The sequence below is a fragment of the Colletotrichum truncatum genome (genome assembly GCF_014235925.2).
Source record: "Colletotrichum truncatum strain CMES1059 chromosome Unknown Contig_0002, whole genome shotgun sequence".
In the NCBI taxonomy this organism is placed as follows: domain Eukaryota; kingdom Fungi; phylum Ascomycota; class Sordariomycetes; order Glomerellales; family Glomerellaceae; genus Colletotrichum; species Colletotrichum truncatum.
Genome location: NW_027222399.1, coordinates 499,741 through 513,510, shown reverse-complemented (window position 1 = coordinate 513,510; position 13,770 = coordinate 499,741). Strand labels below are relative to the sequence as shown.

Below are 13,770 nucleotides of genomic sequence, written 5' to 3'. Positions count from 1 at the left end.
GGTTTAAACCCTTTCTTTGTACCCTGCGGGAGGGGTCGAGAGAGAAAAAAAAAAAAAACAACCGTAGTCTGTGTCAGATGCGTTGCATCGACTTTCTTCTTACATAGTATCTTCGGCCGAGTCCCGAAGTCGGTAGCTGCCGATACACCTGAGTTCTGCAGCGAACCCCCGGCTCATCCCCCAGTGACCTCTTTTTTTTTTCTTCGCCTCCGCGCAAACACGTGTTGCTGCTCGGGATGAGGGGCCTAACGGGGATGTGTGGGTTTGGAGGAGGGGACTATTGTACTGGGATCAATTTCGGTGGTGAGGTTCAATTTGAGCTCGTGCGCAAACGCGGACAGTTACTCGGGCTGACGCAATATCTTATTCATTCCGAAAGGTGGGACTATATTCTTTTTATCTATCTTTTTTTCTCGATCCATACGTCTTGGGAGGTCCGAGTATCGATGAGTCACTGGCTTGAGGCTCTGCTCTTCCTTTCCTACTTTGGCCAATGTCCTTGTATCTCGCTGATCGGATCACTCGGTGTTGCGCCAAGCCCATGTTTTAGGCCCTGTTACACTGCACGAAGCCTATCTCTCCCGGCTCGCTGAGGAGGATGTTTGTCGGCCTGGCAATCATCCATGCCCCGAGACCTTGTCTGCTGGGCTCCGGCTCAAGGAACGCGCACCTGGCGGGCTGGCCGGGCGGGGGGTAGATGAAGACGTTGGTCACGATGCCGTTGCTGTCTGTCAAAGGTGTCAGCAAGGGGGGTTTTGCTTTTTGCCTCGGCTACGGAGGCCAGAGCTCAATCGAGGTAGGCTTACCGATGGGGTACCCTGAAAACGTCTCAGGTACGTCCACGAGATCGGTCGACGTGCCATTTTCATAAGTGAAAGCTATGCCGAACACAACAGAGGGCTCCTCCTCCTGTGGTGCTGGGGCAGCCGCAGCGAGAGAGGCAAAAATGGTGACGAGGGCTGTGGTGAACTTCATATTAACCGATTACAAATGTGCTCGTTGGTGTCGTTTTGGGGTGATTCCGTGGAGTCAACAATTTCATTTTATAGACTCCAAGAGTCTTCAAGTTTGCTCGTAAACCGTCATTCTCCCGCTGACAGAGCGCCACGTCGATACGAACAACACCGCCTTTCTCTAACCACTCGCTTCTCAAGCCAAGAGGTGGAAGTCCACCATCAGTCGTCTTGTTCGTGTTCCTGAAATCGTATGAAGGTAACGTCACCATACGAGACGGAACACGCCTGCTTGATGGCAAATGCTGACAATCATGGATGCCTTTAGAACAGCATGTGGCTTACATTTGGCTTTCAAGCGCAACCGAGTTGCGGAATTTGACTTGGCTTTGTAATCCGGGGCTCTCAATTCTAAGCGACGATTCAAAATTCCCGCTGACAAGCATTTTCCCGTGACTTGGCAAATCGTGCTCGGTAAAGCCAATGTAACATGCAGTCAAGTTCGTGACGTCCTTGGAGGCGGAATTCCCTCCGGCACTTGCGGGGCATTTTGCGAAATATGCGGGGTGTAACATTCACGATATAGTGCTCTCCGACCAGAAAGCGGTTTTTAGAAACACTGACTAGAGAAGTCCGACATGACTCGTACTCGATTCCGGCACTTGTCCATGAACTCTGATTGGGACAAATTCCATCAAAGTTCCAATTGTGAATCCCTGATCCAGGCCCTCCACGACAATTCTGACGACCATCGTTCCCCCGCTAATCTTCATCTCCTGACGAACCTTGAAGACGGAACTGTGGATCAGGTGTGCGACATTCATTTTCCAGACAGAACCAAGCCAAGACTTTTGAACTCTCACAATCATTCATACTACCAACGGCGAGTGCTTGATACCAATGGGGTTGACAAGTATTTCGCGATGCAGAGCCAGACGATCAGATCAGCGAATTCCGGTAAACAAAAGCGGCGGCTCGTTACGAGCATCGGAGCTCCACTCCTTGCCGAAGGTGATGTCGCCGCAGATATCCCGATTTTCGTTGTTGACTACCCGCTCGGTGCTGCTTGCTCTGGTGTTGCTGTGCGCATAAGGTATATTTGAAGAGGAAAAGAAAGGTTTTCGTGCATCCTTTCAAAACGCGATCCGTTCTTCACCAAAGGGTGGTCGGGTGATTTGAGGCCCATATCGCGCCTAGATGCTCCGTCCATTGGTCTGAAAGCCTTTTAAAACATCGGGTCCGCAAGATGTGTGCTGTGCCAAGTAGTCTTGCTGCAATTGTGTATAGATAATCTCTCGACCATAATATACTTCAACATTTGGCAGGTAGGTTTATCCATTCGAAGCACTGCATCTTGGTGGAGGACTCTCTGGATACCCCATAGAACTAAAGCCAAAGACATTGGATTCAGAGTAATCAAGGAAATGCCAAAAATGGCGATCCTAGTACCCGGCCGCTGGAATCGATTTTGATCCCCTCTTTCCTTAAGAGCAACCGCTTCTCATCGAGAGTTATGCCCTCTCCATTTCTCGGCCACTTGCCCTTGAAGCCTCCCAGGGCTCCACCAGTGGCAACAACCCTGTGACATGGAACTTCTGGTGCGAAAGGATTCCGGCGCAACGCGTTGCCAACGGCCCGTGGTGACGACTTGAGATGAGCTGCCAGGATACCATATGTGGTAACCTGACCCTTGGGTATTTGGCAAAGAGCGGTCCAGACCCTCTTCTCGAACTGGGTGCGGTTGGAGCGCGCGATGCGGTCAATCTGTGTTTTCATATCGTCGCTTTCTGGGATGCGACACGGCAGTATATCACGCTCCACAGGCGACACCTTTGTAACGGATGTTCTGGGCATGATGATGGGATGAATGGATGAACAGCTGAGGTTATTGTGATGGTTACGATGTGTGAAGTGACGGTCTAGGTTCCCGAGTTGGCACTTCTGAGTGAGACGACAGAACAGAGAGATGATAGTCCACTGCAGTGAGAAGAAGCATAAATAACCAGTTTGTTGTCTTTTGCGCTGAGTCAACGGCGAAGGTTTGTCCAATGTCATGGCAAGGGCGCGTCGCAGACCCGCGACTGTCCTAGCGGGGTCAAAACGCGAAGTCGCGCGATCACGTGATATTCGTCATGTGACAGACCATTGACTGGCAGATCAGCTATCCATCGGAAGAGCAATGTAGAATGCGGTGTATTCTGAAGGAGAGTGGGCTCATTACTGGCAGTATAGATTTCATTTTTGACTCTGATATGGTTTGTCTTTACGACAGCGAAGAACAGTTCATGATGGGTTGAAGAGGCGGTGAAATACACCAGTGACATGACGTATTGCATGGATTTCCAATTTTTACCATGCCGACTTTCTTGCTTTTTAAAGATGCCCATGCACAGTTTGGTAACATACGGCCTGATTTCCACAAGTCTTGAATGTTGTATACAACGGGTATCCTTGACCTCCAACTTTACTCTTGGTGTCGTAGTCTTCCAATAACGCCAAACTGAACCAATCGTAGAGAAAGTACAGTGTTCTGAGTTTGTATGCAAACGCAGTAGCATGACTCTCGACAACTGCGGAATCTCATCCTCCTATAATGTGCCTGATGCAGAACCATACATCCAAACCCATTAATCACCGGTGTCAACCTCCAAGTCAAGCTGCACACCGTTGCTGACTCCGTAATCCTCCAGCGTGAGGTGATCCTTGAACGGTCGTTCGCCTTGACGCTTCAACAGGATCTCGTGTGGCTCCCGACCGACTCTAGCCGCTACCAGAATCTTGAACATCTTGACGGGATCCGAGGCAAGGCAAGGAATCGCAGCTTTGGTACCCAGGCGGTCGTTGACGTGGACGATGATCATCTCTTCACCGCCGGCAGCAGGCGCGGGGGCTGGTGCAGGCTTCTCTTTCTTGCTGGGTTTTGGCGCGTCCTTCGAGCTTGAGGGGCCGGATCTACTGTCTCTTGGTCCCGAATCACGGTCGCGCGGGCGATATCTGTCGTTGTCGCGGTCTCTGTCTCGGTCCCGACGAGGTGAGCGGGAACGGTTGCGGTAGCCGCGCTCGAGGCCTCGTCTTTCATCGCGGTCATCGCGGTCGTCTCTGCGGCTCTTGTCCTTCCATCTAAAACCTCCTTGCTTTCTTGGTCTGTCTCTATCTCTTTCGCGGTCGCGATCGCGATCTCGCCGAGGCGAGCGGGACCTCGAGCGCTCCCTATCGGCCATGGTGGGGTAGGTTGGGCTGGCGTGGAAGAGAGAGGTTGTCAGCTGCGACAGCGAAGCTAGCGACGTGCTGAAGCAACACAATTGCCCCACCAGTATGCACGGCCCACCTACCATGCACTAGCGGTGCGCCGCGTTATGGGGCATTTTCAGAAGGGCTGAGACTTGTTCAGCGATCTCTAACCTTAAACATGTTCGTCATCAATTGACATTGGCTTCTTGTTCCAGGAGGTATCCTACTATCTTGGCTCACTAATACACAGTCGATCACTGAGTATCCAGCTGACCTTCTTAAATTATCCGTTAACAGCAACCTCTTCCTCCAGTGCCCTGTGGTTCGTATGTTTCAAAGTGCTCAACGTGGTCCACTTCTCTCTCCGCTCGATTTCCGTCCTGGTAGGAGAAGAGATGCATCTGACCCTGCAGCACGTGGAACTGAATGCCAGAAAGTGTCCATGTAATTAACTCGCGATATGGACCAGGTTGTGGCGACGTGAAAACTTGCTGATGGGAAGACGTCTCGAATGGCCCTGATGGGGCCCGTGAGACCAAGGGGATTGCTAAACAGTGTGTCAGTAACCAAGTCTGTAACAACGGATACTCAATTGCTGTCTTCCTCACCCGTCCTGTTGTGAGAACGTTTACGTTTACTGTAGCAACATTTCCAAAGTATTAAGATTGTGGGGGGAAGTGCTACGACAAGCGCGACGATAGTAACGATAGCTTCGAGGGTGATCTCCATTTAGTAAGTGTAAACTCAACACTCCTTAGACTCTGTTATAACAGAATCCAGTGAAAGTTCGGTGATAACTTGGCTTAGAGAGAGAGAAGCATCGAGTAACAGAAAAATCTATGGTGAAGGATAAAAGAATCTGTCGAGTTGCCCGCTGACTTGTCCTATCTTATACTTGAATATCTTGCCATTACTATACTACTCAAAAAGAGAGCCTCTGTTTTCAGACTTGGGTCTTGACAAATGGCAATTCGACATGCCCTTTGCCTAATGCACCAGGCCCTTACGCAGTCCTGCGCCTCTTGCCTGGCCATTTACTCAACAGCTACCAGGCCAGTCATTTCAGACTGCGGGCTGAGCCTATGACTGTCCTCAGTGACCTCGCTTGTGCAAAAACGTATCGAGGCTGTGAGGATGTCTTAGTTCTTGTCCGAGTTTCGAGGTCAGGTACCTCATGCTTCTTTTTCTGATGTCGGCTTCAGCCAATGATATTACAAGTTGCGCCGTTGTGAACAGCGCATGCTTCGCAAAAATGCATGGGTTAGACGCACGCTGTAAGGTGACAAAACGCCCATTCAGATACGGGTTCTGACCAATAGCTTTCTACCCACACTTGCTGCATCATTTGAGCTTTCAGATATCGGACTCGGCCAATCACAGGGACCTGGGGTTACAGCCAACAACAATATTTCCCTGACGTCCCCCCAACTTGTGATATAAGGCTACATATCTCTCCTATTTCTCCTTTGCTTTCTTCATTCCTTAAAACTGACTACCTGTAACAGCCACGCCGCATCCTCCAGTCCTCAACATCAGTACACCAAAATAGAACCCCAACTTTTGGTTGTCTTGTATTCAGTTCCTTAACATTCAACCTTAGGATCTTCTAACTACAACATGGCTTCAACCAATAAGCGACCTTCACCTGCTGAATGGCTAAAATACAAGCCCGTGATACGGCATATGATTGTTGAGGGAAATAAGTCTCAAGAAGAGGCGAGGCAGCTCCTAAAAGATGACGAGTTTTTTGTGACGCAAGTTTGATCATTTCTCCCCTCCGCTGTTCCAGCTAACACCAAGAAGCAAAGCACAACTCGAGTACAAGTTGAAGATTTGGGGTTTCCGAAAAAAGGCCCCAAAGAAGGGAGGCGAACAAATCTGGCAGTTTATCGGTCATCGTGTTGACCAAAGGACGCGACAAGGCAAAACCAGCGAGGTCATACTCGACGGACGAGTAATTGACCCCGCCAAAGTCCGCAAAGAAACGAACCGGCATCAACCTACGACAATCGTCAGATATGCACCAGGTAAGTCTTTTCATCTGGGTATTGTATACGTCTTAGTCCACTGATTCAATAGCTGTAGAGATACCGAGCACTCCCGGAGGTGTAGATCTATCGATATGTACACCTGCTGCAGTGCCCATGCGCTTTTCATGGCCGAGTAGCCTGCCTTGGCTTCAATTCCAACCGAAACTTTCACACCGTAAGTCAGGCAGTTGTAGATGGCAGTTCTGGCTTTTTATTAAGATTTTGAAGTTTTATCTTCGTTGATTCTCCCAAAACATATCTTCAACACACCGTTTGGGATAGGCATCCACGGGGAAACTCTAGCCTTCACCAACATGATTCGTTTCCCCCTCGAGATGACTAAGAACAGCACCTCTCGATTGGCTGCTGAGATTGGCTCTGTAATGCCAGAAACTTTCGAATATGAGAACACCACCCGAGCTCAACAGTTGCTGCTAGGCCCGAACCGCGAGGCTTGTAACGAATACGTCAAAATCATCTTCTACGGGCTGTCAAACAACCTTGACAGCCTCAACACACTTGATCTCGACCAGTTGGACCAGTTCTTTGGTTTACTTGAAGACTTCAAAGTCACGGAAACACGTCTTCCGGTTAAGGAAACTGCAGATACCACTATAAAGGCAGTCACAGTAAAGCTTTTCCAGACCGCCATCTGTAACTTAAAGTATTACAAAACCGAAGAAGACTTGATGAAAAGTCCAACATGGAGAATTATCATATGGCTTCTTGACTCAGGGCAAGACCCCAACATTCACATGCGGATCAAAGGCGAAATGATGACACCATTACAACAGGCAGTATTGGAGCCCTGCCATCCATCTCTAGCTATGCTACTGCTGGACGCCGGCGCCGATCTCAAGTTGACACATTCAACAGATCTTAAATTCAGTCCTCTTACACTCGCACTTAAAAGTTACAAAACCCACAGTAATAACGAGCTGCACCTTCGCCTGATTAAGTTCCTGATAGAAAAGGATGCTTCAATCAATCCGGCCAGCAGCCACTTACACAAGTCTTCAGCGCTCATGGAAGCACTTAAGTATGGAATGGACAGTTGGGAACTGCTTGATATCCTGATTCAAAGTGGGGCAGACGTCCTTCACCGGGTCAATGACGGAAACTGGTTTACGCAGACGGAGAGTATCCTTGGAAGTGCCTTGATGAACAGGGATGAAACTGTGGCAGCAGAAATATTTACGACTTTGCTGGAGCATGCAGTACGATTGAGCCCCGAAACCCCGCTCACTGGCTTCGTCTCAATTGATGAAGTCTTGCTGGCAGCTTCAAGGGGGTTTGAACGCATTTTAGGTCTGCATCATAGTCTTGGTATTGACCTGGCTACCCCTGGTGCCAAAGGATTCTCTGCTTTACATGTTGCTGCTTCCTACGGGCACCTCGATACTTGCGAATGGCTTATCGCATATGGAATGCCTGTTGACGGCCTATCGCAACCGCTGGTCGTCCCTTCACCACTGTGTCTGGCAGCTTACAATGGATATCACGCTATTGCCAAGCTTCTACACCGACATGGTGCCAGCATCAATTACTCCTTCAACGCCAGGTTTTGGTGCCAAACATTTTCATTGTTTAAATTTTATCCGGGGTCTGTTGGTAATCCAATAGGTATCGCGATTTTATCAGGATCGAAAGAAACATATACGTACCTGGCTGACAATGGGGCAAGCATACCCGACTGGGCTGCTTATCATGGAGCTGGCTTTGCAAAAAGTCATGATCTGGTACGGTTTGCCTTGGGAGCAGGCGCGAACCAAAATTGGAGATCAAATACCGGCAAAACCGCACTGCAGGCCGCTTTGGAGCCGTGGAGTGTTGGGAAGGAGTCAATGATGAGCCACAGATTCAGCTGTGTCGACATTGCAAATACTTTGCTAGACGCTGGTGCTATTTTGGTTGGTGGTGAGATTCAAAGCGCAATGTTACTTGGCGATTTGAATCTTGTCAACCGGATTATTAGTTGCAGTCAGTTTGACTGCTACCAGCAAACAGAAGTCATGTCTATGCTTGAAGCAGCTTTCATCAGTGGCAACCCACAGATTGTGGAAGCGGCCTTTACTTGGAACCCAAATGCTTACGACCCTGGCGCTCTCTGTGCCAGTATTCTTCTTGCCCGTTCAAATGGTAACGCAACAAATGTTCAGCGGCTGCTGTGCAACCGCCAGCAATCAGCTTCTGTGTCAACTCTAGAGCACTTAGCTATTGGTATAGCAGCACGGTATGGAATGATAAAAATATTAGATTTACTTTTGGAGAATTTTTCGTCGTCGTTGTTGGCCATTCCTTTGCCCATCGAGAGAGACGGATGGATTCCTTATTACGATTACACAGATCTCATGGATGGCGTAGACTCGGTTTTAGATCAAGACAGAGTCATGCCGATCCCGTTCTGGCATAGGAAATCAATGCCATCCAGCTTTTTTCATGGTTCACCACTTGTCTTGGCTCTTGAATCAACAAAGTTACTGTCACGGCTTCTGAAGCACGGATACCGGCCTGATAGCCTTACAATGTTTGTCGCCGCCCTGAAACAGGATTCGACTATCATCAGGGAATTGTCACAATATCCCCGTCTGGTAGACAGACATGAAAAAGTCCCAGGACTCCTATCAGAGTGTGTGAAGCAAAATGACCTTGGCAATGTACGATTTCTCTTGAGTGAAGGAGAAGATGTCAATGAAGATAACAGCCACGTCAGATACGGCCGAAGCCCTCTTCAGGAAGCCGTAGAGGAAGGAAATCTAGAGTTGGTGGAGCTTCTCGTCAAAGCCGGTGCCAACGTCAACACACCGGCAGCCAAATATGGCGGCGCAACTGCTTTGCAGCTTGCAGCAATCAAGGGGCGTCTTGGTATTGCAAGGGAGCTGAGAGAGCTTGGGGCAAATATTGACGCTCCTGGTGCTGAGGAACATGGCCGGACTGCTCTAGAAGGCGCGGCGGAACATGGACGAATCGACATGGTTCAGTACCTTCTGAGTGAAGGAGCTCAGACCACTGGCCCTGGTCAGTTACAGTACTTGCGCGCCATCAGATATGCCCAAGACTCTGGGCAAATGGTGGTGGTGGACCTGCTCAAAGGTCACAGAGAATGGACAGCGGATGATGATACATTATGGGAAGAACTGTTTGCGTCGTCATACAATAATTTGGAGAGGTATGAGGCAAGAGCAGGCGAGCTAGTCACTGACCAAGACGATGGAGAACTAGACACGGACATTACATCGCACAAAGGTTTTAGCCACGGCGAGGAGAGCTCTGGTGATGATGAAGCAGATGACATCTCATCTGACCATCCAGTCCATAGTCATACGGACGACAATGGCGCGAATTCAAATGTATGTCTGGAGGATCTTGGACTAGCAGCGATTGAAGATTTGGAGATGATCACAGACGATTTTATGGCATTCATGGATACGGGACTTGCTGAATGAAATGGCTGGGAAGTAGCGAGAAGGAAGGCCCTTTCTTTTACCTTTTACCATAGATAGTATAGTTCAGTTACTTCTCGCTTTTTACTAAATTTTATGTTCTTGTTCCCACCTGTAAATAGGCTTACCTTACGCTGAGATAGCCAGGTTGGTGTCTGGTGATAAGATGATCGACAATAGGTATACTGTCTAAGACGACATTTTGAGTCCAATAATAAATTCAACAAAAAAGAAAAAGAATTAACTAGCACGACCTGGTTTCGATCCAGGGACCTCTGGGTTATGAGCCCAGCGCTCTACCCCTGAGCTACCGTGCTTGTACTACTTGTTGAAGGCCAGCGAGCTGTAGCCAGTCTAAGAAGGTAGTGGAGAGTGAGTCATTCCAAAGTCGCAATTTTTTCTTACTTTAGCTTCAGTCCGGCTCCGCTGTGGAAACGGCTCATCGAAATCTAGGTCGGCCACGAGGAAGGCGATGGGGCGGAGAGAGAGGGTCTCATGAGATTGCAACGTCTTGTCACCTAGATCCGGGGTATCGCCTCCACATTCCACACCACCCAAAATCTCCCAAGGACAGTCTTGAACAGTATATTACAGCGCTTTTTAATCATCAAAACCTTCAAACTCATCTTCCTTCCCACCGGCCGCCTTGGCTTGATTCTTCTTCCTGATCTCAGCAATCAGCTCATTCAACTCCATAGCCTTGATCTTCTCCTCATCCGTCATAGTCGACATCCTCTCGGCCTCCTTCTTACGTCTCCTCTTCTCCCGGCGCTCAGTCCGCAGGTCATCCCTCTCGTTCTGTTTGCTCCATGCCTCGTTTGTCTTGCGCTTCCTCTTTGCCTCGTCCGCAGCAGCGGTCTTCTCGCCGTTGCGCTCCGCTTCCAGCGCCGCCAGTCGAGCCGCTTCTCGGGTCTTGTCCTTGTAGGTATAGTTATCCCAGTCGAAGCCCTTGTTACCGAGCCACTTGTCACCCTCCCAGGTCTTGGTCTCGGGCATGCGCGGGAGCCGCAGCAGACCCCAGGCCTTGCCGAGATCGGCCCAGTCGAGGTCCTTTACGCGGAAAATGGAGGTCGTTTGATGGGCGCCGTAGCTGCGCACCCAGCTGACGAACGCTTTCTGGGCTTTATCGTTGAAGGCGCGGTCGCTGCGCAGAACTTCACGGAACTTCTCAGAGGCTTCGTTGGCTTCCTCCTCCGTAACAACGACTTCAGGTTTTGTGAGGGGGTAAATTGGCGTCTTCCGGACCTCGAGGAAGGGAACATAGTCCTCCTCATGACCGGGTTGCAAGAACACAACTGCAAGACCCTTTCTGCCTGCTCTTCCAGCACGTCCGCTTCTGTGAATGAAGACCTTGGGGTCTGAGGGAGGATCCACTTGGCAGACGAAGTCTACTTGCGGAATATCCAAACCTCTGGCGGCGACATCTGTGCAGAGGAGGATAGAGGGCGAGACTGAGTTGACGAACTTGGCAAAACTCTTCTCTCTCGCCTTGGGAGGGAGTTTTCCATGTAACGGTACAAGAGTGAAGCCTTCGGGGAGGATGGTAGGTAGGACGTGCTGGAAGTAGTCGACTGCAGCGCAAGATGACAAGAAGACAATGCTTCGTTGCGGCCGGGGGTTGAGATTCTCCAGCAGCTTGCATAGCGCAGGGAGCTTTTGGCTTGCTGGTGTGGTGAGGTATGCCATTTGCAGACTCACAGGCGTTTTCCTGTCTTCGATGATTCCTCCATCCCTCAAGCTCTTCACTCTGACTGCAATCTTGACGGGGTTTCTCAGACCGATTGTGATGATCTGAGACACCGCTTCAGAAACCGAGGCACTGAATAATCCCGTTCTTCTTTGCTTCGGGAGGTAGGACAGAACCCTCTGAATATCTTGCTTGAAACCCATATCCAGCAGGCGGTCCGCCTCATCCAGAATCAGGAGCTCAAAGGTCGCTTGTGTGCAGTGAACGTGGGGAGAGGCGAGGAGCTCTACAAGTCGGCCGGGCGTCGAGACGAGAACGTTAGGAGCATGCCTGACGAAGAAACTGAGGTCCTGCTGCGTCGTATTCGTGCCGCCGACAAGGAGCTGAGGTACGATTACGGGTACTGCTGTGTCGGGGCGCTTATCGTCTTGCTTGAGGCATGGCAGGATCTCTGCGGATGGCGGGTGGAAGGCGACGAGAGACTGGAGGACGGTATGGATTTGAATCGCAAGCTCGCGCGTCGGAGAGACGATGATTGCAAAGACATGGCCGCGCTTCGTGGGCTCTTGGAGGCGCATGAGTTTCTGGACCAGGGGAAGGAGGAATGCGAGGGTTTTGCCGCTGCCGGTGACGGCCTACAGAAGTCAGCTTGGAGTTGTGAGTCCACGCTCCATGGCATCATACCTCAACAACAACATCCTTGTGTCCAAGGAACTGCGGAAGACATGCCGCCTGGACGGGCGTCATCCGCTGGAAGCCTTGACTGGAGACGAAATCGAGGATCCATCTGCGCAAATGTTAGCACGCGCAGATATCTCAGAATAGTAGAACGGCTCGTACTCGGCCAGAGGAGGTGTAAGTCCCCTCCAGGACCTGGGATCCTTCTTCTTCTCATCAGGCGCCATTGCAAGAGTCGTCCAATTGGATCGTGGACTTTAAAGAAGAATGCGCTTCAGAAACGACTCTGCGAAAGACTTCGGCGCAGTCTGAGCTAGAGGGGCTGCTCCGAGAACTTTTTTTTGGTTATCGATAAGAGGCGGATCTAATCTCTTATCGATAGTGAATAAGGAGTCACGTGCCCTTCAAAGGTTATCGAGCTGCGGAATGTCGGTTTTCCTTGGCTCAGGGCCTTTGTCTGATCGCCCACGGACAAAGGAAGTGATATCATCCCGTCTTCCACCAACCGCCTTGAGCCACTCAGAGCCACAGGTGTCGCTGGTGCACAAGCACCAAGTGTCATCAACATGCCAGCCGTGCCACCCAGAGGCTTTTTTTCCAGCCATGATGCTAGCCAAAGTCCACCCGCACTAAGCGGTCAAGAAAAGCAGGGAAAGATATTGTTTGTCCCATACAATACTCCGTATACGATGCAGTAAGCAGGATGTCGGGCAGAACAGCGCTACCCGCACCAGACCCGCTCGACTAGAAGAACGAGATAGAAGCGGCGGGATGGCCGGAGATGGGCTCTCACATGCTTGCATAGAGGCAGCCAGCCAGCCCGTTCAAACGGGAACGTTCCCCATTCAGATTGGGACCGCACCAGAGACCCCTGCAAACTGGGCCGATGGGCTTGACACCACCCGACAAGGCCGTCTCTACTATGTTTAGTAGTCGCGTGCACCGGACGGTTTGGAGTAGGCTTCGGGGCGGTGGTCATTCGGGGGGCCTCGGCACACTGTGCTCGTGGTTATTTAGACTGTGGGCCAGAGCAGAGTCTGGTATAACCTTGTATTGAGAGATTACTCAGTGACACTAGCATGTGGTTTAGACATTGAAAACGCATACAAATAAATATTTCAAAAGACCTAATTTCACCATTAATTCAAAAGAAATCTCCATCATGGACGTTGACTAAATGTGGATAAAATACAACAAGAGGTTGGGTTTTCGGGCGAAGGAATTAGTTAGCTTGCTTAGCTAATAGACAGTGTCACCGGCCTCGCACACAGTACGGATAAGCCACGACAAAGTACTCGGTACCTTGGCCGCCAGAAAAATCCTCACCAGGCATTGGCGCTGGATTCGCAGCACAACAAGACACCGACAATCCGGTCCAAACTCTTCGTTTTAAACACATGTCACGCCGTCTGCTGACCGACCGCATGTCTGCGTGGTCCTCTTCTTGCCCGTCCCAGCCTGGCTCAATATGCGGCGGAGTCGTTCTCTGCTGCATCTTCAAACATCACCCTGGATCCAATAACCAAACCCGCTTCCTTTCTCGAATCCCAGGAAACCCAGCATAGCCATAAACGTTGTTCTCGTTTCGACCTCTTCCGCACCCACGCCCGCGCCGCCCACGCCTCCTCTGACGCCGCCGCCCTGTCCCCCCACGACGCCCGCCTGTCGAGAAAAGACAGACATCTCCACTCCTCACCCTGGCCTCTCTTCCGACTACTTCTCCCCTTCCAACGTATTCTGACGGGAGC

At 50.4% G+C, this 13,770-nt stretch overlaps 5 protein-coding genes across 5 annotated transcripts; 1 reads left to right on the top strand and 4 right to left on the bottom strand.

The window, feature by feature from the left end:
- Positions 1–546: 546 nt before the first annotated feature.
- On the bottom strand, positions 547–975 carry CTRU02_203103 (uncharacterized protein; the record flags this gene model as incomplete). Its single annotated transcript, XM_036727182.1, has 2 exons — positions 547–728; positions 807–975. The coding sequence occupies 2 exons, from the start codon at positions 973–975 to the stop codon at positions 547–549; spliced, it is 351 nt and encodes a 116-aa protein (XP_036580976.1).
- A 1,394-nt stretch (positions 976–2,369) lies between these two features.
- On the bottom strand, positions 2,370–2,807 carry CTRU02_203102 (uncharacterized protein; the record flags this gene model as incomplete). Its single annotated transcript, XM_036727181.1, has 1 exon — positions 2,370–2,807. The coding sequence occupies one exon, from the start codon at positions 2,805–2,807 to the stop codon at positions 2,370–2,372; it is 438 nt and encodes a 145-aa protein (XP_036580975.1).
- A 773-nt stretch (positions 2,808–3,580) lies between these two features.
- Positions 3,581–4,174, bottom strand: CTRU02_203101 (ubiquitin-like protein; the record flags this gene model as incomplete). Its single annotated transcript, XM_036727180.1, has 1 exon — positions 3,581–4,174. One exon carries the CDS (start codon positions 4,172–4,174, stop codon positions 3,581–3,583), a length of 594 nt encoding a protein of 197 aa, XP_036580974.1.
- A 4,565-nt stretch (positions 4,175–8,739) lies between these two features.
- On the top strand, positions 8,740–9,660 carry CTRU02_203100 (Protein fem-1-like protein; the record flags this gene model as incomplete). Its single annotated transcript, XM_036727179.1, has 1 exon — positions 8,740–9,660. One exon carries the CDS (start codon positions 8,740–8,742, stop codon positions 9,658–9,660), a length of 921 nt encoding a protein of 306 aa, XP_036580973.1.
- A 597-nt stretch (positions 9,661–10,257) lies between these two features.
- CTRU02_203099 (ATP-dependent rRNA helicase spb4) lies at positions 10,258–12,249 on the bottom strand (the record flags this gene model as incomplete). Its single annotated transcript, XM_036727178.1, has 3 exons — positions 10,258–11,979; positions 12,029–12,131; positions 12,185–12,249. 3 exons carry the CDS (start codon positions 12,247–12,249, stop codon positions 10,258–10,260), a joined length of 1,890 nt encoding a protein of 629 aa, XP_036580972.1.
- Positions 12,250–13,770: the final 1,521 nt, after the last annotated feature.